At 40.5% G+C, this 26,689-nt stretch overlaps 1 protein-coding gene across 1 annotated transcript; it reads right to left on the minus strand.

Annotated features, from left to right (window-relative positions):
• Window positions 1–442: 442 nt before the first annotated feature.
• LOC124151139 lies at window positions 443–26,689 on the minus strand. Its single transcript, XM_046523485.2, has 3 exons — window positions 26,394–26,689; window positions 2,752–3,001; window positions 443–2,015 (listed from the first exon to the last, which is right to left on the minus strand). Exons 1-3 carry the CDS (start codon window positions 26,404–26,406, stop codon window positions 1,811–1,813), a joined length of 468 nt encoding a protein of 155 aa, XP_046379441.1. The 5' UTR covers window positions 26,407–26,689; the 3' UTR covers window positions 443–1,810.

Raw genomic sequence — 26,689 nt, forward strand, 5'->3', positions numbered from 1 at the left:
CACATACTTTTGCTGTTTCCATGGACACGAATGTCACGTGACTATGTGAGACATGGCGGGGTCTTTGTCATTTCTCACAATTTACAATTAATAACTCAGTATATATATATGAATCTACGAATATCTGTTAGTGCCATTGAAATAAAGGAATTCCTGTGACATATTTTAAAGGTCCCTATCAATCTCATAAAAAAAATCATATCTTAGTTCTCGCTATCGCTAAACAAAGATCTGAGAACACCCCATTACGGGTCACGTCAGAACGACCTTTCATCCGACCAATCAAAGAGTAGCTTACCAGATCATGAAAGTGACAGTCGGAATGTGTTTTCTAATCATGCAACCTCGAAAACGTTAACACGGGGTATTCCGAAAGACAGTTACGGCCCATACGACTGATTCCGTCAAAATTATCGTCTATCTCTCGCTTCCGTGGGATAAACATTTGAACGGAGGAGGCTTTGCACAGTACGTGGGAAGCACTGCCATACAATCTCAACCATATATTAGATACTCCGGAATGTTCGTTTGTTCAGTTTTCAAAATTTTAATCGGGAACTGTGTCAATAAATTGTTCAAGCGTAGTCTCAAATGGAATTCGACAGGTTGAAACGAGTGCCGTAAATCTCGAGAAAGCTGCTTCTTAATTGGCTGATGTCGACCTTTTGTTAGTCGTTTCAGTGGTCGGTCAAAGTCCGCGAAAGGTCGTTCTGACGTGACCCGTAATGGGATGTCCCCAGATCTTTCTTTAGCGGCAGCGAGAACATAGATCTGATTTCAATGAGATTGGTTCCCTACTTACAATTTAGGACACCAAGTTTAAATTTCAACATACAAAGTTGAATTGGCAAGTTCATATGTACAATTGTAAGGTTAAAAGGTTAAAAAAAGAGGAAAATTGAAAAGACTTTGCTCAATCTTTAAGATCCTATGGCGAATAATAAGAATAATTTGTAGAATAATTTTCGTACCCCTTAAAACCCCCCAAATGTTTACTATTTAGTCATGCAATATTCTGTTCTAAAGGATATATACTGTGCAAGGGTCTTAACTGAAACAATAATATTTCCAAGTTTCCATTTTTCTCAGGACTTATATTGTCTTTATTGTGTCTACATACAAGCAATTACACAATTATTTAGGAAGTAAACCACTACTTGCTACATAATTATCTCTCCATTACTTTAAAACCGTACACATCAACTCACAATATCTAAAAAAACCTCCTTCAGTACATGGTTTGGGTGGACAAGGTAAAAGAGGGGCAGTTGTCCCAAGGGATCTGTAACATGTCGGAATGTGAACACAAGCGACAAAACCCTTTCAATGTGGATAAGATAGCTGCCAAAAGCAGAGTCGATTGTGCGATTGTACGAAATAAGCACACCCTAGTTATGAATAGGTTCGTATCAATGAGAATGAGGCATTGTTCTTTAATAATTATGCATGTTTTATATTCATATCAATACCTATTGTATGTTGAGGCTAAGGTGTCGCATAGATGGATTTAAGAGGAGTCCCTGAAATGGATGTCCATCGTTCAGTTTGGCAATAATTTTGTAATTGGTCCAAAAAAGTAAGAAATAATTAAACCACCCATGTCTGACAATTTCATGCCAATGTCTCACAATTTTCCGTAAATGTTTGGTCAAAAAGGACACTTATCCTATTTCGTCCTCTCCAATACAGCATCTACTACTCACAACGTATATTGTTTGTTTATTTTAACACAACGGTACTGATTAAGCACATAGTACACAGAATCCATTTTATCATTCACGATCCATGAACGTTGTACTTGCTCCAAACATCAGCCTCCGAATATGGCCGAGCTCGGGCGGCTTGACGCCAACAATCTCCGAAGGTCGAAAATGTCTATCTGTTGAACTGACATTGAACAAGGTCGACAGTGACAGGTCAAGGCCATCTTGACTGGTATCCGAAGTACGTTTCCGTCTGAACACGGAAGTAGAGCAGGTTTACGGATGGGGGCGACCTCCGTCTGACTGCAACAGCTGGAAATTAAATTTAATATGGTTATATTTCCCTTTTAAAAAATAGTTATGAGTATATCACAATGGTTGAACGATCGATAGTATCACTGTCTGATATTTGCTGATGTATATTTAGATTTTGCAGTTGATTAGTGTGAAGCGACATGACGTCAGCAAATGTTCATGACGTCATACAATTTAGAATTGCCTTTCACTTTGTGTGAGTTCATTGGAGTATGAACCTTCATAGAGTGAGCGCCAAACTGTATGAACCTCGGAGCTTGCTTCCTCCTCATTACTCATACCTCTTGTGATCCTCCTTGAAACGTTTTGATTATCAAGGCAGTGATGATAATGTAAACTGAATACGATCAAAGAACATTTACTTGCACTCTAACACCACATTTTCGACACGGACAGGTCTGTGTATTCGACTCAAGCACAAGTAACTTATCATTGAATGACCATCAAGAAAGTAGTCTTGCATAAATCTGAACTTAGGTAATCACCATGGAGTAGCCAATCACAGATCTGGAATTCAATCTCAGTTGTCTCAAATTGGTTTCTCACCACAGGTAGGTATTGTGAAGGATAGTAGATAGTAGATTAATTTTGTTCCGCTTATAGTTTTACTTTCCGCATACCATTCCCAATTTTCACAGGTTTAAGTTTTGGTAGAAACAAGATGGCAGCCTCCACAACATTCTGTTACCATGTCCTTCCTTTCTGTGTTTAAGAAAGAACTCAGTCAACTCACCTGCAATACCTCTGTATGTTCGTAGCGTTGCGCTCATAATCTATTTTGCTGTAGGATTCGCACCCTCCCTTGCAGCCCAGTGTGTAGACAGTGGCCGACTGGCACCGACTGGCGTACATTATCGGGGGGTGAATTGTCATTTTGATCCATCTCAAGCCACACCGGTTTCTGTTGGGGTCCGGACTGGACCGGATGTTGAAGACGAAACCGGAAGTAGGTAATATGTACACCGTTAGCAGCAGGACGATCACTGCAATATAAAGATCACATTATGTGACAGACGCTTGTATTCTTTTGCATGAAATGAGTAAGTGAGTGCATCAGAGACTAGCTGAGTGCGTGAGTGAATGAGTGAGTGATGGAGGGGAGGTGCGTGGCTCCGTTCAAATGTTTATCCCACGGAAGCGAGAGATAGACGATAATTTTGACGGAATCAGTCGTATATTATAAAAATAATGGGTAATTTTCTCGACAGGATAAGGCCAACAGATAAGAATGGTATCAGTTGGGGTCATATACCGATAACGAGGCAAATGTGAAAGGGCGGGTAGGTACTACTTTCAGCGTCTAAACACAAACATGGCGTCGCCCTTGTCAAGAAGCGATCGTGTCAAAAATAACAACCTGCAATCTGGAGAAATTACTCCACACATGTGCTTGTAGACCTCTGCGACCTCGGGTCTTTATCCCTTTTTAAAACAGTTGGATTTGGCCGAAATATGTCCGAATTGTTACCTTGTTACATTTCGTGACGGTATGACAGGCCAACAGACACGACGTCTCATGGACTGGAGTACATTCCCTTTGATGAAGTAATTGAACTCTAAATCCATTTTTTATTCCTAAATGAGGGTATTAACCGTCCCAAAGCACAATCGCTTGATAACCTCTTAATGTCTGGAATTAAAGATAAAAATAACAATCCACTGAATGGTATATCTTTAATTACTAAACAATGAAATAATTTAAAACCACCTTATTTACGCATTCAAAGAAACAACTATTGGTTACACCTACTTGGGTTGTCAGTCCAGGTTTGAGGAGGTCATTATTGGACGATGTCGTATTGGCTATTCCCGATATATTCATGAATATTTGTTGAAAGGTGAGGATCATCCATTCTGAATCCTTCATGATCAAAGTATCACGTGCAAGCAAGTCCAACTTGACTGTATTGATTTTAACACCACGAGGGATGACTATTTCGGTGTGAAAACAGTCAAGGACCTTTTTAAACATGTTAATGTAAGGGTAACGCTATTTTTCAGGGCATTATCATTTGCAAAAGCCTAAGGTCTTCCATTAACTGCCCGACGAAGGAGGGCAGTTGAAAAGACCGAGGGCTTCTGCAAATGATAATGCCCTGAAAAATAGCGTTACCGTTATTATTGCTAAAATGTATGGAATTTTGTTATCAAATAAAAAGAAACAACAATATCAGTTTTGAAACATTTACTGCAATCCACTCTCCTACCCAGAGTTCCATGCGGCCGGCAGCCAGCCAGCATAGTACCTCTGCCACAGGCCAGCGCCATGTGACGATTCGTCACATCTTTCACAGTCCATATAAGATATTGCATATGCTTTTTATCCGTTTCATGTTTGACAAGTCTACACATTTTCATGAACAAATGTCAAAGAATGGTTACCGTTCATTAAGAAAGTATGCTAATACGTGAAAATCTACTTGTTTTTGCGTAGTTATCCTTTGTTTACATTGGTTGTACGGCTCCACGTGCTGTCATCGAAGCCCAACGGAGAGCTAGCGATAGGGTCACTTTGATGTATAAATATATATTTTCATGCAACTCACTGTCGCAGTTGTAGTAGCATATCTATATAATTATGCAAAACAATATGTAAAGCGCCCAAACTGCTTGCATTAGTCCGATTTATACTGATTTCTGAAAAAGCGCGTTTGTTTACAAACAAGAGAAAAGTCCGGTCACGTGATATGTAAATTAGCCTGTGGCAGTGGCGTTATGCTGAGTCACCACTGCGCCGGAGTGTGACTGCAATCAACATGAATGTCACTGACTCACTTTACAAATATGGAAACGTCATAGAACAAACCAGATGACGTCACTATCGAACGTGACGTCACCAATCCCCATCCTATGACGTTACCTAACAACCGGCGTGATAATAGCCCGTCGTCAAGTAATATGAGGTCTTTTTCAAGGTACAGTGGCCCGCTCATTTCTGATAACATGCGGGCGGCTTTATGATAATTCTATCCAATTTAGCTATAATTTAAGGGTAACGCAATTTTTCAGGGCATTATCATTTGCAGAAGATTGTCATCAGGGAAAATAATATGGCTTCCAGTAACTATTCCATACACATGTTATAAATGCCAACGTTAAATATACTGAACATCGTATGTTTGACGACGTTGTTTTTGAGAGGGAAGTGTCTAGTGACTTGTTCCAAATAGATGTAGCTGGGCAACGCAGATAAACGCGATGGCCGAACGATCGCACCCAGAACCAGGAGAGATATAGAGAATCCCACCCGAGTGTCTTTTGATATCAAATATATCAACACGAGTTGATAAAAGTGGAAAAATTCCGAGGCTTGCCGAGGATTTTTGCCACTTTTATCAACGAGTGTTGATATATTTGATATCAAAAGACACGAGGGTGAGATTTTATTTATCATCCAACATCATTCTTCCAACTTTTTCAATTTGTAGACAGTAATTAGCAGGGTCTTCAGTGTAAAAAGTACTGCTATCAGCTTCAGTAGCAGAGCCATTAGTGATGTCATTTGATTGTGACGTCATGGTAACCAGTGACTTCACAATGGTCTGCAAAGCATTGTGATGTAATTTCATTTCAGCGATATCTACAGTGTAGATATCGCTTGATCTAATCCAAGCGATATCTCCTGCGGGAGCCAGTTTTGGATGATAAATGACAATCGGTATTGGGAGAAAGGGTACAGGTAATCGACGTGGGGGATGTGAGAATATGCGGGAAATACCCATCTGTAAAATGGACTTGTCCGACATTGCGAAGGTCGGATTCGATTGAGAGAGTCATCATTATTTAACAAGGGGGTTAATATTTCTAAGAGGTTGGCCATAATGTTGATATCGAATATGAGAAATTAAAGAATCGTGGTCGTTGTTAACGTGCAATAAAACACTGCAGGGAGAATACACCACTCGGGGCTGTGCCCCTTACGTTTTATTCCCCCTGTACCATAAACAACTCCCACTCTTCGTTTAATCCTTAAATATGATTAAACTGTGCAAGACAACTGACTTGACCTGTAACTTAAAGGGGAAGTGTACACGCAAAAATCGCTTTCTTTCTTTTTCTAAACAAAACGCAATTTTAGAATTAGTTAGTATCTGTGTTTGAAAATATACACTCATTTTTTTCACAGTGAAAGTATGAAGCTCACAATAGTGTGAAAATGATATGCCGTTATGAGGCCTTCGTTTTTCGAGCTAAACAGGCCTGAGTTATCCCCCTTAGATTATGACGTAATTGGTGCCAATTCAACTGGGTCCCTGTCTATTCTGAACGCAAAAGATATCAAGTACCAGTTTTCGGTAAAAAAAACAACATGGCCTACGACACACTCCGGCGCAGTGGTGACTCAGCATAACACTATGCTGGCTGGCATCTGAGACGCTAGAATCACACACCTGTACCTACACCACGTGAAGCGGCTCTAACAAAGCATGATGACGTCATAATGTTTATCAATTGGCACCAATGACGTCATATTGCAAGGGGCATAAGCCATGGTGTTTTTGTAATGGAAATAGAACACTTGGTAAATGTGAAAAATATAAATCGTTTTAATGCAAAACATATGTTAATTAATTGTGATATTTTTATATTTTTGTCTATGACACTTCTAGGTTAACACTTTTATTGTGGAAAAAGTACAAGAAAATTAGGTTCATTTCCGTGTGAACTTGCCCTTTAAGTGTTGTACACTACAATAGCTTGTATGAACCCATGCAAACTGAAACGGGAAATGATTAAAAACAACAACTGCAACAAAAACAACAACAACAACAACAACAAAAAGAACCTGATTAAACCACGGAGCCAAAATAAATGTCCGTGTGTTGTAATTGTGGCTGTTGTAACATAACTAATAGTTAAATGCCTTTTTTTGAAGGAACTGCTTATTATAAATTGTTCTTAAGACAGTAGTATCAGACTAGCTTCTATATAAGGGGCCATCTCATCATCCAAAGCGGATATAGTCTGGTGAGACGGAAGTGGTTGTCCATTCTACTCCCGTGCTTGGCTTTAAGACAACAACAGGCGTACATTACCCACGTTTTGCAGACACATTTTATGCTATAAATATATTTATATATATGTGTTATAACGTTACTTCAAAAGCGCTCATATTTAACACATAAAACCCTCCCGTCTTTCTTCGCAAACATGACTTCACAGCAGATGAAACCGGAAGGCTTGGATCGGGCACGCATAACATTACCAGACATTATCTATTAAAACAAGCAGATCGTCAAGAGACAAGGGAGGTAAGTGACGTAGTCAAGGACACTGCTCTGTGGTTAAAGACAGCGACAGAGTTGCCAGTAACCTTTCCAAGATCGGCTGGTCGTGGAGTCGAGAAAGGGTGCAGGTGATCGACGTGGGGGAAGTGAGAATATGCGGGAAATACCCATCTGTAAAATGGACTTGTCCGACATTGCGAAGGTCGGATTCGATTGAGAGAGTCATCATTATTTAAATAGGGGGTTAATATTTCTAAGAGGCTGGCCATAATGTTTATATCGAATATGAGAAATTAAAGAATCGTGGTCGTTGTTAACGTGCAATAAAACACTGCAGGGAGAATACACCACTCGGGGCTGTGCCCCTTATGTTTTATTCTCCCTGTACCATAAACAACTCCCACTCTTCGTTTAATCCTTAAATATGATTGAACTGTGCAAGACAACTGACTTGACCTGTAACTTAAGTGTTGTACACTACAATAGCTTGTATGAACCAATGCCAACTGAAACGGGAAATGATTAAAAACAACAACAACAACAACAACAACAACAACAACAACAACAACAAAAAGAACCTGATTAAACCACGGAGTCAAAATAAATGTCCGTGTGTTGTAATTGTGGCTGTTGTAACATAACTAATACTTAAATGCCTTTTTTTGAAAAATTTGACGTGTTATTAACTTATGCTTGTAAGCATCAAATCTGTGCTCGTTAGTTTCTCCACAATAAACGTCTGCGATCTGAGTCTCTTTGGGCTATCCTCCCACATTAAGCTGACACACCGTGGTATTACTGAAATACGTTTCACTCACTCTGTAACTTATACAGGTCTTCTTGCATCAAAGCAGATCACACGGGCAGCCATGTAGTGACAGATCTTTCTGAAGGTTCAATGAATGTCAAAACAAGAATACAAAATGTTGTGATGTATCAAGGAGGTATCCAAGTTGTCTAAGGGACGCAACTCTGCAGATATGCTTCAGGTTTGTCTCGAACAAACTTTGACCGTTCAAACTAAATGTAGGATGCATGGGTATTTGTACCAATCAGATATCAGCTTTCTGAAACGATTCGTTTTCATTTCTTTACCGCCTAGATTCGGACATTTAGATCTGTAAAAAGGAAAACTTACAAAAAACAAAAATAATGCCTCAATATTAGCCCCAATCTCATTTAAATCAGATGTAAGGCACGCTGCCGCTAAACAAAGATCTGAGGACATCCCATTACGGGTCACGTCAGAACGACCTTTCGCGAACTTTGACAATCATGCAACCTCGAAAACGGTAACACGGGGTATTGCGAACGACAGTTACGGCCCATACGACTGATTCCGTCGAAATAATCGTCTGTCTCTCGCTTCTGTGGGATAAACATTTGAACGGAGGAGGCGTTGCACAGTACGTGGGAAGCACTACTATACAATCTCAAGTGCCGTAAAGCTCGAGAAAGCTGCTTCTCGTTCGTCGTTTCAGTGGTCGGTCAAAGTTCGCTAAAGGTCGTTCTGACGTGACCCGTAATGGGATGTCCTCAGATCTTTGTTTAGCGGCAGCGTGCCTTAGATCTGATTTTAATGAGATTGGGGTTAGTATTGAGGCATTATTTTTGTTTTTTGTTGGTTTTCCTTTTTACAGATCCCTCAGATCTTTGTTTAGCGATAGCGAGAACTAACATTTGATTTTAATGAGATTGATACTAACCCCATTTGGAATGCCGTGATAGGAGTAAGGATGAATACGATGTAAGCACAGGAACGACATCGAATGCAACTGGGAAATATATACGCATTACCCTCTAGTTTTACAGATAGTTTATGAGTTTGGGTGTAATATCTCATTATTGAACGTTGGGAAATGTTGTATGTTTTTGTTCTGCTTTTTAACCCTACACAGGGACATGTTGCCAATGATGCCAAATTCAATCTAATTAAAATCAGACCTAAGTCCTCGCTACCGCTGAACAAAGATCTGAAGACGTCCCATTAGGGGTCACGTCAGAACGACCTTTCATCCGACTAATCAGAGCTTCGCTTACCAGATTATGAAAGGGACAGTCGGAATGTGATTTTTAATCATGCAACCTCGAAAACGTTAACACGGGTATTCTGAACGATAGTTACTGGTTAAACGACAGAATCCATACAATCTAGACCATCTATTAGCCATTCCATAAGGTTCTTTTGTTCAGGTTTCAAATTTGTAATCGAGAATTTTTCAAAATATGTTTCGAAGCGTAGTCGCCAATTTGAAATTAGTGCCGTAAAGCACGAGAAAGCTCCCTTCTGATTGGTCAATCCATTGGCCGTTCAAAGTTCGCGCAAGGTCGGTCTGACGTGACCCGTAATAGGATGTTACATCCGTTACTACACGCATCTTTCCGTAACCGGTGTATGGGTGTATTTGCACCCCCGTAGTAGAAGATCCCGGACATCATTTCCTTTTACACAAGATATGCACTCAACCGGGAACCGGGAAGACCCCACGGATATTTACTTGAGAAGTACTCCCGCTCTGTCTGCTGTTTAAGAAATGAACCCCTTCATATTATAGTGTCTATTTAAGTGTAAATGTATTCTATGGTAGAAACAGGGCGAATAACAGTTATTTCTATTGAACAAGCAAAGTTCTGAAAGATGTGCCAGGACACTTTAAATAAATTATTTCTTGTTTTTAAGGACGGGATGTAATTATCATCAGGCTGAGAAATGGAAGCTTAGGGATATATTAATCTAAAGATGTATTGCTTGTCCAATGTTTTGCAGACAGACAGACAGTCTATTCGTATATGTGGCCTATAGACCAATAGTACATCATGTTTAAATTATGGCGTAAATGTTACAATGAGCGCGATTAATCAGTTGGCGACACGTTCTCATAGTGGGTGTCGTGATTGATGCCAGTCATACGTTGATACCGTCAGTGTCTCCAGCAGGGAGGAACCGGTTAGTCAGGCGCTTAATGGCATCGCCCATAGTGAGAGAGGTCATTAGGTCATTAATGGATCCTCAGCGTGTTAACTGTGAATATACTTCCCCCCCCTTTCCACGATCGTGCTAAATCCCTGCTAAAAATACCCGTTGTATGATTCCGACTGCATGCTTAGCTTGTGTTTATGAAATACTACCAAATTGTGAGGATGTCAGGTGTTATCTCGTACAGTATAGAATTTACTGTTATTCGGTTGCTATGAATGTGGACCTGTATGACAAGAGTAACAGTAAATTGGGGTAGCTTAGTGGTTAAAGGGTTCGCTCGTCACGCCGAAGACCCGGGTTCGATTCCCCACATGGGTACAATGTGTGAAGCCCATTTATGGTGTCCCTCGACGTGATATTGCTGGAATGTTGCTAAAAGCGGCGTAAAACCATATTCACTCATTCACTCTCCTCTGTGTATTTTAAATGTGTTTTTTAGAACTTAGATGACAATTCGACAACATGCGGGAAAGTAGGAGCTTGTAATTGCGTTGCTTAGCGTTCCCTCTGTCGTATCTTTATTTTGAACGTTAAGATAAATGCACGGAATACTCAACAGTCTGGCAAAACATATCAGGTACAGACAGTTAATATTGTTAATATTCCCTGTATTCTGAAGGCTAGGAGTCAGATTGTCACTGGCTAGAGATTATATCATCATATGGACCAGGGATTGTGGCATACATATTTCCCCCGTGTGACACCCTCACAGTTGTAAACAAGCACAGTTGCCCTGACTGATCGGCCACGCGCCGTTACCGTACTGTTTCAGATAAACGTCCCGACTTACCATGTACTAAATACAATCACTTGTTTCTTCAAACTGACGAGAAAGACCGGTCATATTCCCTACATGGGTACCACGTGGGAGACGCATTGATTACAACTAAAAACCTCGTAAAACTAACTCACTCACTCACTCAAAATGACAGAACAGAAAAGAAAAAAATTCGTGTTCCACTCAAGACCACAGGTTTACACATAATACAGAGAGAAGCAGCATATATGGTTCATATTTAACAAGTTGTTTTTGAAAAAAATATTCTGTGAGATTGAAATGTCACAATTCCATCAAAAGGGAGCTAAATCGCACCTTCTTATCTGGAAGTTATAACATATTTCGAGAGTTATCTATTCATGCTATGTGTGAGCCGTCAGAAAGCAGGGTGATGAGTATTGTTTTACGCCGCTTTTAGCAATATTCCAGGACGGCGGAGAACACCAGAAATGGGTTTCACACATTGTATCCAGGTGGGAATCGAACCTACACCCACCGCGTGACGAGTGAACGCTTTAACCACGAGGCTACCCCGCCGCCCTTGGAAAAGAATAGAAACTACATGTACTAGACGATGTCCGAAGAGGTCCAACAACTGACTGAGTCGATAAACAACCTTTTTGCAACATTTCAGAAATTAATAATATCGTTGAGATTGGCATCACGTCCATGACGACTACATAATGTACATATGTCGTCAGTAGTATAACTCATCATCCTGTCTCAATAGCTAATCGATGACCGAAGTTCACAATTTACCTGATTCAAGTCTGAGTAGTTTTAATATATAACGTTCAAAGATACTCGAGTTACAATACTTCAAAAATCTTGGTAACGATAACCTCACTATATCCGAATGTACAAGAGTGAGTGAGTGAGTATGGTTTTACGCCGCTTTTAGCAATATTCCAGCAATATCACGGCGGGGGACACAAGAAATGGGCTTCACACATTGTACCCATGTCGGGAATCGAACCCGGGTCTTCGGCGTGACGAGCGAATGCTTTAACCACTAGGCTACCCGACCGCCCCCCGAATGTACAAGACAGTCGTGGAGACGGGCGTATACGTGATGCTGAAGCCAGTCTAACGACGGAAGGTTTGTTAATTCCAGGTCAGGACAAGGATATTCCTAACAAAGCATCCATCTAGCCGGGATTTAGTAGCTGTACCAGTGGCAATGAAGTCATGTGTTTGACTTGCCTTTGCATGTGTTTGTGACAGGTGCCACCGATGGGGCAGGATACGCTCTCCTTCTCGCGAACACCTTGTATCATCACATAAACATATGCTCATGTTATAGTCGGAGATTATGGCGGAGATTTCTTGTGAATGTGTAAAGGGAAACGGCGATGGATAAGGGGAAATATTTTGCTGGAGATTATCATCGCGATGCATGTGGTGTTCAAGTTAAACTCTGTATCTACAGTATACTCCCCAGGGAGCTGAGAATGAAATTTTAGTACATACTGATCGAATGACCGAGGTAATAATAATGTAACCGCGGATTTCACAATGCTATTGTTGAATATTTGGTAACGTTAACTTCTTAGAGTGTGTGATCTTAAATAGCATTTGTTTCCCTTTGAGAATGCCAGGTTAGAACTGATCCGAAGCAACCTATGTTTACTGCATCCAATAATGTATAATCAGACAGCGTGGATCCTTACTCATACTATCAATCACTGGTTTGACTGGCCCAGACTCGATTATTTATAAACCACCGTCATATTGTTGGATCAGTGCCATGTTAAACAACAAACAAAGCACAATCCTCTTTCCTCTGTTTGTTCAAGGTAGGGACGCACACAAGACGTTTATCTGAGGGATTACGGTACATCACAAAGATACATAAACATTTCATCTGATCAAGTCATAATACCAATGCTTATCCAACAGAATATCCTCATGGAGCGACGCAGGCATTAAACCGGATCTACTGTCGGAACCTCGTTACAGCCTGTCTTGGACACAATGATCACAGTAATTGAAACCCAAGATGCAGAATACCCCCCTTAGTAGGGAATTAAGCTATGAAAGACCCCACTTAATTGAATTTTGCTCTAAATTCGTTATCGCTAGACACACTGTGCCAAGTTCGATCACGGCGCTCGGGTATTTGCTGACTTGCCATCGAGAAGACCCTTCGCGGTGACACATGCCAATATCGTTCAGACCCAATATAGATGTAGAGCAACACCATCAAATCTGATAGATGTTTTATGCAGAGGGCGGCGATCACGCTATGGTAATCCGAATGTGTATACAATTGATTTAACGAATCTATTCGTGTCTTTTATGTTTCGATTGTAGCTATAAATTACACTTACGGTTACGAGTGGTCTGTTTTTGGATTTTGTTACTCCCTGAATGGTTTGTAGAGCTTAGGGTCACGGAGGTGGGGATGATACAGGAATTTCACAAGTACTTTACTTTATGATATAACAGGCTCTAATGATATTGATACAATATTTGATTTGAATATTTCAGTGATATATTTGTCGGATCTCGTTGGACCTTGTTATGAGATATTGGTCGTGGTCGTGGTCGCGGTCGCGGTCGTGAAGGGGTCATGAAGGGACGTCAGAGAAGACCCCATGGGCACCGATGTGCAAAACAACCTTAGTGCTACGACTGTCGTTAGTCTATGTTGAGGTATGGGAGTAACGATCACCTTAACGCTAAGATCGCTTTGTACAACGGCACCCTGGTGTGTAACTACCGACACCTTCCCCGTGACATACACGCAGTACCCTGCATTCACCTTATAATCATGTGACATGCTACCTATATATGACCTACATATGACCTACATATCACAGTACACTTTGATATATGAAGGTTAAAAGTACATACAGGTAGATGATCAAACAATAGTCCGCGGTGATACTACAATCCATGGTGATACTACAATCCATGGTGATACTACAATCCACGGTGATACTTCAATCCACGGTGATACTGCAATCCACGGTGATACCACAATCCATGGTGATACTACAATCCATGGTGATACTACAATACATGGCGATACTACAATCCAATCCATGGTGATACTACAATCCACGGTGCTACTACAATCCATGGTGATACTACAATCCACGGTGATACTACAATCCAATCCATGGTGATACTACAATCCATGGTGATACTACAATCCATGGTGATACTACAATACATGGTGATACTACAATCCACGGTGATACTACAATCATCGGTGAAACTTCAATCCATGGTGATACTACAATCCATGATGATGCTACAATCCATGGTGATACTACAATCCATGGTGATACTACAATCCACGGTGATACTACAATCCAATCCATGGTGATACTACAATCCATGGTGATACTACAATCAATGGTGATACTACAATCCATGGTGATACTACAATCCATGTTGATACTACAATCCACGGTGATACGACAATCAAATCCATGGTGATACTACAATCCATGGTGATACTGCAATCAATGGTGATGCTACAATCCATGGTGATACTACACTCCATGGTGATACTACAATCCACGGTGATACGACAATCCAATCCATGGTGATACTTCAATCCATGGTGATACTACAATCCATGGTGATACTACAATTCACGGTGACACTACAATCCAATCCATGGTGATACTACAATCCATGGTGATACTACAATCCATGGTGATACTACAATACATGGTGATACTACAATCCACGGTGATACTACAATCATCGGTGAAACTTCAATCCATGGTGATACTACAATCCATGATGATGCTACAATCCATGGTGATACTACAATCCATGGTGATACTACAATCCACGGTGATACTACAATCCAATCCATGGTGATACTACAATCCATGGTGATACTACAATCAATGGTGATACTACAATCCATGGTGATACTACAATCCATGTTGATACTGCAATCCACGGTGATACGACAATCAAATCCATGGTGATACTACAATCCATGGTGATACTGCAATCAATGGTGATGCTACAATCCATGGTGATACTACACTCCATGGTGATACTACAATCCACGGTGATACGACAATCCAATCCATGGTGATACTTCAATCCATGGTGATACTACAATCCATGGTGATACTACAATTCACGGTGACACTACAATCCAATCCATGGTGATACTACAATCCAATCCATGGTGCTACTACAATCCACGATGCTACTGCAATCCAATCCATGATGCTACTACAATCCACGGTGCTACTACAATCCATGGTGCTACTACAATCCACGGTAATACTACAATCCACGGTGATACTACAATCCATGGTGATACTTCAATCCATGGTGATACTACAATCCACGGTGATACTTCAATCAATGGTGATACTACAATCCATGGTGATACTACAATCCACGGTGATACTACAATCCACGGTGATACTACAATCCATGGTGATACTACAATCCATGGTGATACTACAATCCACGGTGATACTTCAATCCACGGTGATACTACAATCCACGGTGATACCACAATCCATGGTGATACTACAATCCACGGTGATACTACAATCCACGGTGATACTACAATCCAATCCATGGTGATACTTCAATCCATGGTGCTACTACAATCCATGGTGATACTACAATCCACGGTGATACTACAATCCACGGTGATACTACACTCCAATCCATGGTGATACTTCAATCCATGGTGATACTTCAATCCATGGTGATACTACAATCCAATCAATGGTCATACTTCAATCCACGGTGAAACAAGTGTCTATGTTGCTTCTTAAATACATGTTAAAAATGATATAGTTTAAAAAATTAAAAACAAATATCCCTGAAGGAAGATTAAAAATATGAAATGTAATGATTTGATGAATAGTTCTACTTGAAATAAATTAAATGATGACACAGAAAATATAGTCGTGGCAGTGATGTAAGCCCCGTGGTTAAAGCGTTCGCTCGTCACACCGATGACCCTGGTTCGATTCCCCACTGGGATGGGATGTATGAAACCCATCCCTGGTGTCCACTGTCGTTGAATGTGTGGAATATTGGTAATAGTGGCGTAAAGAATAGCAAGTACATGTTTATCAAAGCGACACCGTCGCCAGCGAAATCCTGTTCTTCCTGATTAACGCGTGTCTGTGTGCCTTCAGACACCCCTAATGACAAACATCCAGAGGTTGGACCGCCTCCGTGGTCTAGTGGATAGAGCGTCTGCCCAGAGAGCGGAAGGTCTGGGGTTCGATACCCGGCCACGTCATACCAAAACACCATAAAAGATGGAACTTGTTAACACACTGCCTGGCGCTCGGCATTACACACACACACACACACACACACACACACACACACACACACACACACACACACACACACACACACAAAAACACACACAACTAAAACAACAATAACAACAAAACAAAAACAAAAACAAAAACAACACACACACACACACACACACATACGTCTTTATTGAAGTGAAATACTCTTTAAACTCTAAAAACCCATTTCACATCCCCTCATTTAGCAGTAATCATCATTGGCTGTCCGAATGAACAGGTTCCACATTAACAGAATTTAACTGTATACAGTAGTGCTACATTTCCAATGGATGTTATTAAAATTATGAAACAAAAACCTCCACAAACTCTAAACTGGTTGACCATGATTTAACGTAGTTTATTGACAGCCCCCAAGATGGCTCTATGGGTCTGGGGAATGCATGTTCTACAGGAGAGTAACACTAACCTAATCTACCAAATTTCACAGCCAGCGAGCTTAATCTAAAGACAACGGTGCGCTAGAAGAAACAAGCTCCACATTTGTAACGGTTCTACAACCTGACGCTGCGGTGTGCTGTTCATGCGCCATCGACATCCGCGCATGAATACTAATTACCTACATGCGGGGGCGGGTTATTTTTTTCACGGAGACAACAAGATGGGAGATTGACTTGAGATGAAGTTGTTTTTGAACATTGGATATTTATTACCTCTTGCAACAAACAACAAACGAACTCCAATTCCACACGGCCAATCAATAAACATAGCAACAAAAACACACAAAAGGGGCTTCCACAACGATATGCAAACCCCAGAAGGCAGAACTCGGGGAGCCTAGATCATGGCCAGCTAATCCACGGAAGTCAAGGTTAAACCAAGAGAGTCTACAGCAAAGTCAAAGCCAGCGAGTTCGCGGGACGATAGACAGACAGACAGATCGATGATAGACAGACAGACAGGCAGTCAGATCGATGACAGACAGACAGACAGAACGATGATAGACAGACAGACAGATCGATGATAGACAGACAGACAGTCAGATCGATGATAGACAGACAGACAGTCAGATCGATGACAGACAGACAGACATATCGATGAGAGACAGACAGACAGACAGATCGATGAGAGACAGACAGACAGACAGACAGATCGATGAGAGACAGACAGACAGGCAGATCGATGAGTGACAGACAGTCAGATCGATGAGAGACAGACAGACAGACAGTCAGATCGATAATAGATAGACAGACAGACAGTCAGATCGATGACAGACAGACAGACAGATCGATGATAGACAGACAGACAGATCGATGATAGACAGACAGACAGTCAGATCGATGACAGACAGACAGACAGATCGATGATAGACAGACAGACAGATCGATGATAGACAGACAGACAATCAGATCGATGATAGATAGACAGACAGATCGATGAGAGACAGATCGATGAGAGACAGGTCGATGAGAGACAGATCGATGAGAGACAGACAGACAAACAGACAGATCGATGAGAGACAGACAGACAGACAAATAGACAGATCGATGAGAGACAGACAGACAGACAGACAAACAGACAGATCGATGAGAGACAGACAGACAGACAGATCGATGAGAGACAAACAGGCAGACAGACAGATCGATGAGAGACAGACAGACAGACAGATCGATGAGAGACAGACAGACAGACAGATCGATGAGAGACAGACAGACAGACAGATCGATGAGAGACAGACAGACAGACAGATCGATGAGAGACAGACAGACAGATCGATGAGAGACAGACAGACAGACAGACAGATCGATGAGAGACAGACAGACAGATCGATGAGAGACAGACAGACAGACAGATCGATGAGAGACAGACAGACAGACAGTCAGATCGATGAGAGACTGACAGACAGACAGATGCAGGTGGAGAGGTTGACGGTTTGAAGTAAGGCAAGGCATTATCCCATATGTTATCCATGCTGTACTCAAACCCTTTCTTAAAGTGCACACTGCAAATACCCCAGCCATTCACTCGTTCCAAGTGAGGCCCAGACACCCACGCAGCTGATGTAAACACTGACTTATTTGTATTCTTCACAAACATGATTACCGCTTTGAGAATGGATCCACCACCAAGCAGCTCCCTGAGTGAAACAGATCTACCACAAGGCAGGTTACACGGCTTCCTTACAATGAATGCCGCGTTCGCGCCTCTACTATTTAATTTAAGAGTTAGAAATAGCGGTAGCGGGCTTCCATAATAATTGTTAAGTAAATGAGAATCTTGATTTATATGTAACGCTGGAACGACAATCTGTTGTATAGCAATCGCCGGCTGGTGTACTTTAGAAGAAGGGAGAGGAGATATATTCACTACTTCTATACAGTACGTGTATAGGGTACTTACAGAAGTGAAAGATGTTGAAAGGTGGTACGAAGGTGAACGACGACACAATAAGTGGAAATTAGAAGACGTGTTATTAAAGGTGGTGTGGTATGCAGGGTCTTAAAGGTGCCCTCTGCTTTATAGTCCGGGCAAAATAAGGTTTCACTTGCAACAAATTGCAACAGAATTTATTTTACCATAACGCATTTCTACAAGGTCCCGAAAACAACATACTAAAAGTCACTAGCAATCCCAGTTTGGGAAATATGTCTAATTTGCATAATCCAATATGGCCACCAATTATCAATATGTCTTCCATATATCAGAAGAGGGTCAATGCTTTGATGAAAAAAACAAACATGTGTTGTATTGCGAAATAGCCATATCATGTTTCTAAAAAGATATTCACAACAACTGAACGTTTTTGACGATTGACAAATCTGCAAACATTCAAGAGGGCCGCCAAGTTTCCCAAATGTGTGTTTACACTGTTGAATCTTTCAACTCTAAAACAGTGTGCTAGGACTTATATGCATATAACTTGGCACACTAACTCACTGAAGTATAGTTAACACTTTTAGATAAAAAATTCACCAGAGCCCCCTGGTGGCCCAAAATTCCAAGAGGGCCGCCAAGAGTTTGATGGCTAGACATAGAATATCAAGACACTGTTGGTCTCTGATGACCTATTTGAGGGATTTGAACTTCTACATTGGGGTAAACAGACCCAAGGATGTATGTAGAATACTCAATCATATGAATAAATCCAATAACACCACCAAATATCAATATTTATCATTTAACTTAAGCATTTATCCATGACATAAGCTTATGACATAAAAACATGTATGTCATACCCCAATGACATAAGTATGCAAATTAGATATGCAAATTAGATAACCGGAAGAGCGAGCGGTTTGATTTGAAACTATATATTATAAGTGAAGTTACACCAGAGATATAATCAGATTACACAGAATCGTTGTTATTACCGTTATTAAAGTTTCAATTATTCTGCAAAAGTCTGTTCAAGTATTTTGTTTAAAATAATCCGAGGAACTTTTTTTCTCAGCGAATTGTTTATTTTGGTTTACATGGCTATGGAAAACATGTATCACTACGCACGATCTATACGTAAGATTTCGACAAGTTGCTGATGTTAATGTTTAATGCAATTATTCCTTAATTTGGAAGCAAAAATATGAAAATGATAAATAGAATTCATCACTCGTGTTTTTTAATATGGGAAATATCAACCTCGTCCCGTTAATCGGTATTTGCCTCGCCAAAGGCTCGGCAAATACCGATTAACTAAGACTCGGTTGATATTTCCCATATTAAAAAACACTCGTGATGAATCCTCTATTTATCTCTTAAATGACATGTTGTGGCGAGTTTAGATATCAATGTTGATTGTTATTGTCTGAATCTACTTATTAACATGACAATAAACGCGATAACAAGTTTCGTTTTCATTCATGTAAATACTTGTTGGAAATAAGTATGACCTATATGAGGTCCTCTCAGAATTAAGCCCAAACCAGTTGTTTCACAAGAAGTCGATGAGTTATCTCCCTTGTAGTTCATTTGCTGAAATTCAATATAACCACCAAATACCAATATTTGAATATAAATCTGAAACTTCATATCCGCTGCGCATTTCGTCACATTATGTATACAGCAAATGGACCTAATCCAGATATATTTCGATTTATCCGTCAGTTCGATATAAGCGTGTTCGTTATAGACCTAGTTTACTGTATATGTCACTTGTGTAGCAGAATATGTGTGTGCATCGATAAATGCATTCGTCACCACTCGCCCCTTTCCGTAACCTGCAAGAAGGCTCGTCCCCCTCTCGATGAATGTTATGTGCGAAAATACGACAAACCAATCAGAATGCGCGTATGGTTTCAAGTTCTTCGTCAAAGAATCCCTCAGAAATAATTTTTGATTTTACATATGTCTTGCATCTAAAAATATACCCAATACACAGTTAAATGTGTCCAATCATACTGTATAATTCCGCATGTCCCGATGTGCTTTGAATTGCATCTGAAATATATATAATATATGGGGAAATATATGTGAACCATTACGCAACTAGTTGACAATTGTTTTAGGTATGCCCGTTTGCGCTAAGACGGAACCCGGTCACAAAAATGGCCACGACAGGGGCACGAGTCGCTATTCGGCTTGTCCCGGAATAACACGAGTTGGTCACGAATGCGATAAATGATGTCAAAACATGGCTACGGGTGTGATTCGTTTTATTAAATGACGAGTATGTATGGCATACTTTTCTTTCACACCCAGAAGTATGGCCTCTAGGTGTAGGTTACACTTTAGTCTGTCACGACTACATGGCCAGGGCTACAGTGACACCAAAGTACCTTGACTTTACGAAATCTGTAAAATGTGCCCACTTGCTGTCGCCTGTCAGTGACTTGTCTGTGTAGTGACTGAGGTGCAAGTGAGGGTTAAAAAGCATGCAAAGCTGACCCTAAGGAAAACAATAGGGAACCACTCAACCAGAACATTTGCCCTGGCTGACACAAAGGAGCTGATAGGGTAGTGACTGACCCAAGCATTACTTAGTTAAAAGGTGTTGTATCAAATCTTCATTAAAATCCCTAAAACCCATACTGCAAACTAATACTAAATACTAATATTAACTACTAATACTAAATACTAATATTAATAATAAATACTAATACTAAATACTAATATTAATAATAATACTAATGCTAATACTAACTACACTATGTATTATATACACTATATACTACTGGTATATTACTGGTTAGTTGACAGTTTAACAAAACCTGTAACTGCCATATTTGTATACGTTATCATATAGGTATTCTTGAATAATGACGTGGCTTATGTATATTTTACAATTTGTATTTGCGAACACACATTGTGTTGTTTTAACACCTTGAATCAACCGGGGCAGTCGGGTAGCCTTGTGGTTAAAAGCGTTCGCTTGTCATTCCGAAGACCCGGGTTTCCATTCCCGACATGGGTACAATGTGTGAAGCCCATTTCTTGTGTCCCCCGCCGTGATATTGCTGGAATATTGCTAAAAGCGGCGTAAAACCAATCGCACACACTCACTCACTTAAATCAACCTTTTGTCAGTTTCATCGACTCTCGACCCCAGTGAGAGTGAAATAGTGGGTAGGCTCTTGTTCTGGCCATATGACCAGAAATGTCGGAAATGAGTCAGACTCTGATAATTTATCTATAATTTATTGTCTCTTCTGAGTTTGTGTACCGTCAGTTTAACAAATATTCATGTAGAAACGTCAACGCCAGCTGATAACTGACGTTTATTACTAACGACAAGCTGAATGTGATAATATAACCATGGAAACTGACGCTTTTAAAACGTGTTATTCTGTAATTTGATGATGACAATGTAAGAGACTCCATGGTAAATATCGTAGCTTGCCTCTCATAACACGTAAGTTCATGTTAATAATGGCATTTTTTTGTCGACAATGTTGGATTTTGAAATATTTTGTTGATGAAAAGCTTCAACATAACGTTCTTGAATGATTCTGTAAAAGCACCTACATACGGTACAGAATTTAAAAGAATAACTACTTTTTTCCAAGAAACCAAGGAAAAGGTGCGTTCCTCATAAATATAATAAAGTATTTTAGACCAGCATCTGGTTACAGCTTATTGATAAGACTTTTAACGCACCTGAACATATCGCTTTCGCTTATTTAGTTATATTCGAAATAGCAAAAATAAAGGACTTAAATTCCATGTCATGTTGCGCCTTTTCATTAAAAAAATATTAAATTAAGGATTGACTGTGTATTTGTTTCGGCTCATTGAGGTATGAATCCGCGTAGTTTATTCCCCGACATTCAATAGTAATTACATGTAGTCCGCTTCGGTGGGCGTGGCTTAATATTATACATTCGTTGAGAAATGAATGCAATAACACGTGACCAATTCAGCTAATCAGAATGCAGGAATTTCAATGAACACAACGAAAATGTAATTATTGTAAAATAACACGAAACACATAAACATCTGGAACATTAAGAATGAGTGTAAAATAATTCCCCAACTTAAACAATCGAACACGGTTCTTCGAAATGACGTGCAACAAATGTATATGACAGACAAATGGCCAATTCCCTTCCACTGATTTACCCACCTGAACTCAAGAACGGCACCAGAGAAACCGATCTGTACATAAAGATTCGGGGTGACAAAACACTCTCGACAAGATTGTATGACAAGTGGGATGACTTCAACTTTTCAACAGTCAACTTTCCCTTCATGTCGAGCAATACTCCAGCTGCTCCAGCCTTTGTCGCCATCCTCTCACGACCTTGAGATACAATCGTGCTGCTCTTTCTACCAATATTTCAAAGAGCGTCATGCGACTCTTTCTCAAAGGTTGTTTGTTAATGGTTACAGCCGTCAAGGCCTCAGTATGGCTTATAATTTTTTATGGAAGACACTTGGATGACATTTCCAACTTTAAAGCATCAGTGATAAAAATGATGTCCGATGCTACTACCTATTTTGACTTGTACCACGTTTCCGTGTTTTTTCAACTTACATTGCCCTTGCATGTATTTGTGACGGAGGGGCGGCATAGACTCGCCGTTTCACGAACACCTGGTTGCATCACACTTTGATAGTAATTCAAAAAGGCAAATTATACTCATGATATAGTCGGAATCGTACAATGGACTCTACTTGAACTAGAGATTTTAGCTGATAATGAAAATAGTTCTGGCACTTTTATTATAATTATATGAATCAGGGAATGTTGTCTTACGCCACGCCCCAATATTACGCATTTTTTCAATAATATATTATGGCCTGTCGTAATTGCGGCTAGTGGTGGATAACATGAGGTGAGGTGAGGTGAAATTGGGTTTAACGTGGCGTCCAAGATTATTGCACTTATATAGCGACGTGCATGTACGAGTATGTGTTTGTGTGGCTGCTTGTTCTAGTCCGGACTAATGCCGATTTATAGTGCTAGCTCACTGAGATACCACGCCGCAGTTTAACATGAATACCCCACTCAGACACAGTATACTGACTCCGAGCCGACCAGTCCTTGTTTTAGCCCCTTAATGCCGAGCGCCAGACAGGGTAACAACAAGTACCATCTTTTAACGTCTTTTGGTATGACGCGGCCGGGGATCGAACCCCGAACCTTCCGCTCTCCGGGCGGACGCTCTACCACAGGACCACGGAGGCGGTCGGATAACATGAGCAACAAATATGCCGATGTGTTCGATGACACACAGCTGATTACGACGGAGGTCCAAAACTCCTGCCACATCAGTAGTAGTTTTTCCGTTAGTGTGGAAGGTTTTGATATTTAGTCGTTAGTCCTGTACTGATAATATGATTATAAATATAAAGCTGTGAATCAAATAAACTACAAGAAGTAGAGCACCATATGAAGCAATGTTGATTTCAGCAAGCTGGAGCAAACAAAGGGCAGTCATGGGGTGTTTGACCATGGGGTGTTTGACCAAGGAAGGTGTACAGCTAAAGAAATACATGGTCAACGTGATGGATAGTGATGCTCCTAAATACTCGACTGCAGCTCGATGAACCAGAGTTTGAACATGGTACAGAGTCCCTCGAAGTTGACCCGCTGTCAGGAAGCCCCCCCCCCCCCCCCCCCCCCCCCCCCCCCCCCCACCCCCCCACCCCCCCACCCCACCACCCAGTTTGTATTATGTTTGGTAACGGGTGACAAGAGTTGGGTTCATCGCTGCGAACCGGACACCAACACTGAATAAATGCAATGCAAACATTCAAAACATCCTGCACCAAAGAGAGCCTCGGACTCAGTCCTCACCGTGGACGATTATGGCCGCAGTTTTCTTGGAGTCAAAGGGAGTCTTATTTGATGCCCCGCAAAATTGCAATGGTAGGTCAGTATTACGCCATCATTTTGATATAATTGAGTAATGCAGTGTACACCAAGCGCAGTGGGGTGTTGACAGATGATGCTCTGCAGCTTCGGATCACATGTCCAGAGTTGCAGTGGGTTAAGTTAATGTGGCGTAAGCCTGCACAACGTTTGCAGACGATGATGCTTGAAGTCTGGTGTTGAGCCCTGGTTGGAGAGCTACTTAGAAGCGTTATATAATACCGGGATAAGAAGTCTGAAGGACAAATGAACCAAATACGTTGGAAAGGGTCATTTTATTGAAAATATATATTTAATAAGTTTGTGTTCTGCACTTTTGTTTACTATCTGAATTGTGAAAGCCGGTCGTTGATCTCGCATAATGGCAGTCTGATGCATATTGTTTTGGCCCTATGATGGTAGGGTATTTGAGGCCTGTTCATGTGAGTGAGTGAGTTTGGTTTTACGCCGCTTTTAGCAATATTCCAGCAATATCACGGCGGGGGACACCAGGAATGTCGGGATTCGAACCCGGGTCTTCTGACGAGCGAACGCTTTAACCACTAGGCTACCCGACCGCCCCCTGTTCATGTGAGCATCATTCACGTAATATCAAATAACATAAAATAGCTATGTATGATTAATTTGTTTTAGTTTATACGTAACACAAGACTTACAGTACTACGCAAGACCACACAGAGCCGACTTTCCAGGCGTCACATTTAAATATAAAACGACAATGCCAGAGAATAACCAGTCTCGATTATCCTATGAAACAGATCCCCTGTGGCGTTAAAGGCAAAATAGCGGTGAAAATTATATCAGTGGATCACTTTAAAACAGTGATGACACCGGGTGTTCGCAAATGTTGATTGCCTTTTCTTTGCCTCCATTTAATGTAAATGGCATCGACGTGGTGAACTTTCGTGAATGATTCCTTAAAAACACGTACCGTAAAGAATTTTGAACGAAAACATTGGAGCGCTCATAAATGCTAGGGTATTATAAACCAACAGCTTATTGTTAAGAATTTGAACATACATAAATATATCGTATTCACTTAGTTGTATTTGAACTAGCATAGACAGTTCTTAATAGGAATGTACTCCGTCTCATTTTACACCTTTCCATATTAGACTTTAAAAAAATAGAGAAGTAAACACGAAAACATTTACTCTATGAAATCCTTCTTATCTCAATTCAAGCTTTCACTCTTCGGGATATGATAAACCCTAGATACCCCCAAGCAGTTTCTATAAACGGCTTCTCTACTTGGTGAAATACTAATATAAGCTACAAAACCCTTTCCTTGTTCATAAGAACTCTCTGCTAAAAGCAGCGTCTATTGTACGATTCCGACAATATCATGAGCATGTGTTAATGGTGGTGCTTCGTAGACATTTGCTCATTATATAGTCGGAATCGTAAAATAGACTCTGATTTTAGCAGAGATTTCTTTTATTTTTTATGAATCAAAGACGTATTTAGTGCCCTTCAAAAATGTTTCATCAGTGAACAATCTTGTAACATAAGAATCAAACACCTACTGTGTGTTGTTTGTGCTGAAACCATACACAATTGCTTTATTCTACAATAAAAAATAAATAGTAAAGTTTACACGTAAAAAAATAACAAGTTGTCACCTTCCAATAACATTGAACATGATGAGTCGATGAAAAACTCGCTGAAGCGACTGAAGCATGTTCATTCGACAATTGAAAAACAAAGCTTAAAAATACGTCACAATATGATTAAACCTATACAAATGTCATGGCCTGAAATAAAAACTTGAATAGATATCAAATATAAAAAAGCATCGGATATTAAACACTCCTTACCTTTCAGCCACATGGTCCCTAGGCCTGGTGTCTAATGGGAGTATCTATGATTAGTTCTCAAGAACAGCGAATATTACCATGGCACGGCCGCCCACTACCGACCATGTCGCTTGGTTTGATATACGTCAGGGAGTAGCGTCCATATCACAGCCTTGCCTCGTGAACCAGTGTAATCAACGCTTCAACACAATGGCGTTATTTTAACACGTTACCAGATTAATACACACAAGTGACCGAGCGCCACGATTGGAGGGCCCCTTTGTCCAGATCCCTCCGTCGACAATGGCGTGAGCCAG

Source organism: Haliotis rufescens, unplaced genomic scaffold, assembly GCF_023055435.1.
Source record: "Haliotis rufescens isolate VD_foot unplaced genomic scaffold, xgHalRufe1.0.p SCAF_43, whole genome shotgun sequence".
Lineage (NCBI taxonomy): Eukaryota > Metazoa > Mollusca > Gastropoda > Lepetellida > Haliotidae > Haliotis > Haliotis rufescens.

Excerpts from the sequence above, each read along its gene's own strand:
- LOC124151139 (XM_046523485.2), bottom strand. Across the intron at positions 2,016-2,751 it reads AACATACAGAGGTATTGCAG|CTGTTGCAGTCAGACGGAGG; the intron begins GTGAGTTGACTG and ends TTTAATTTCCAG.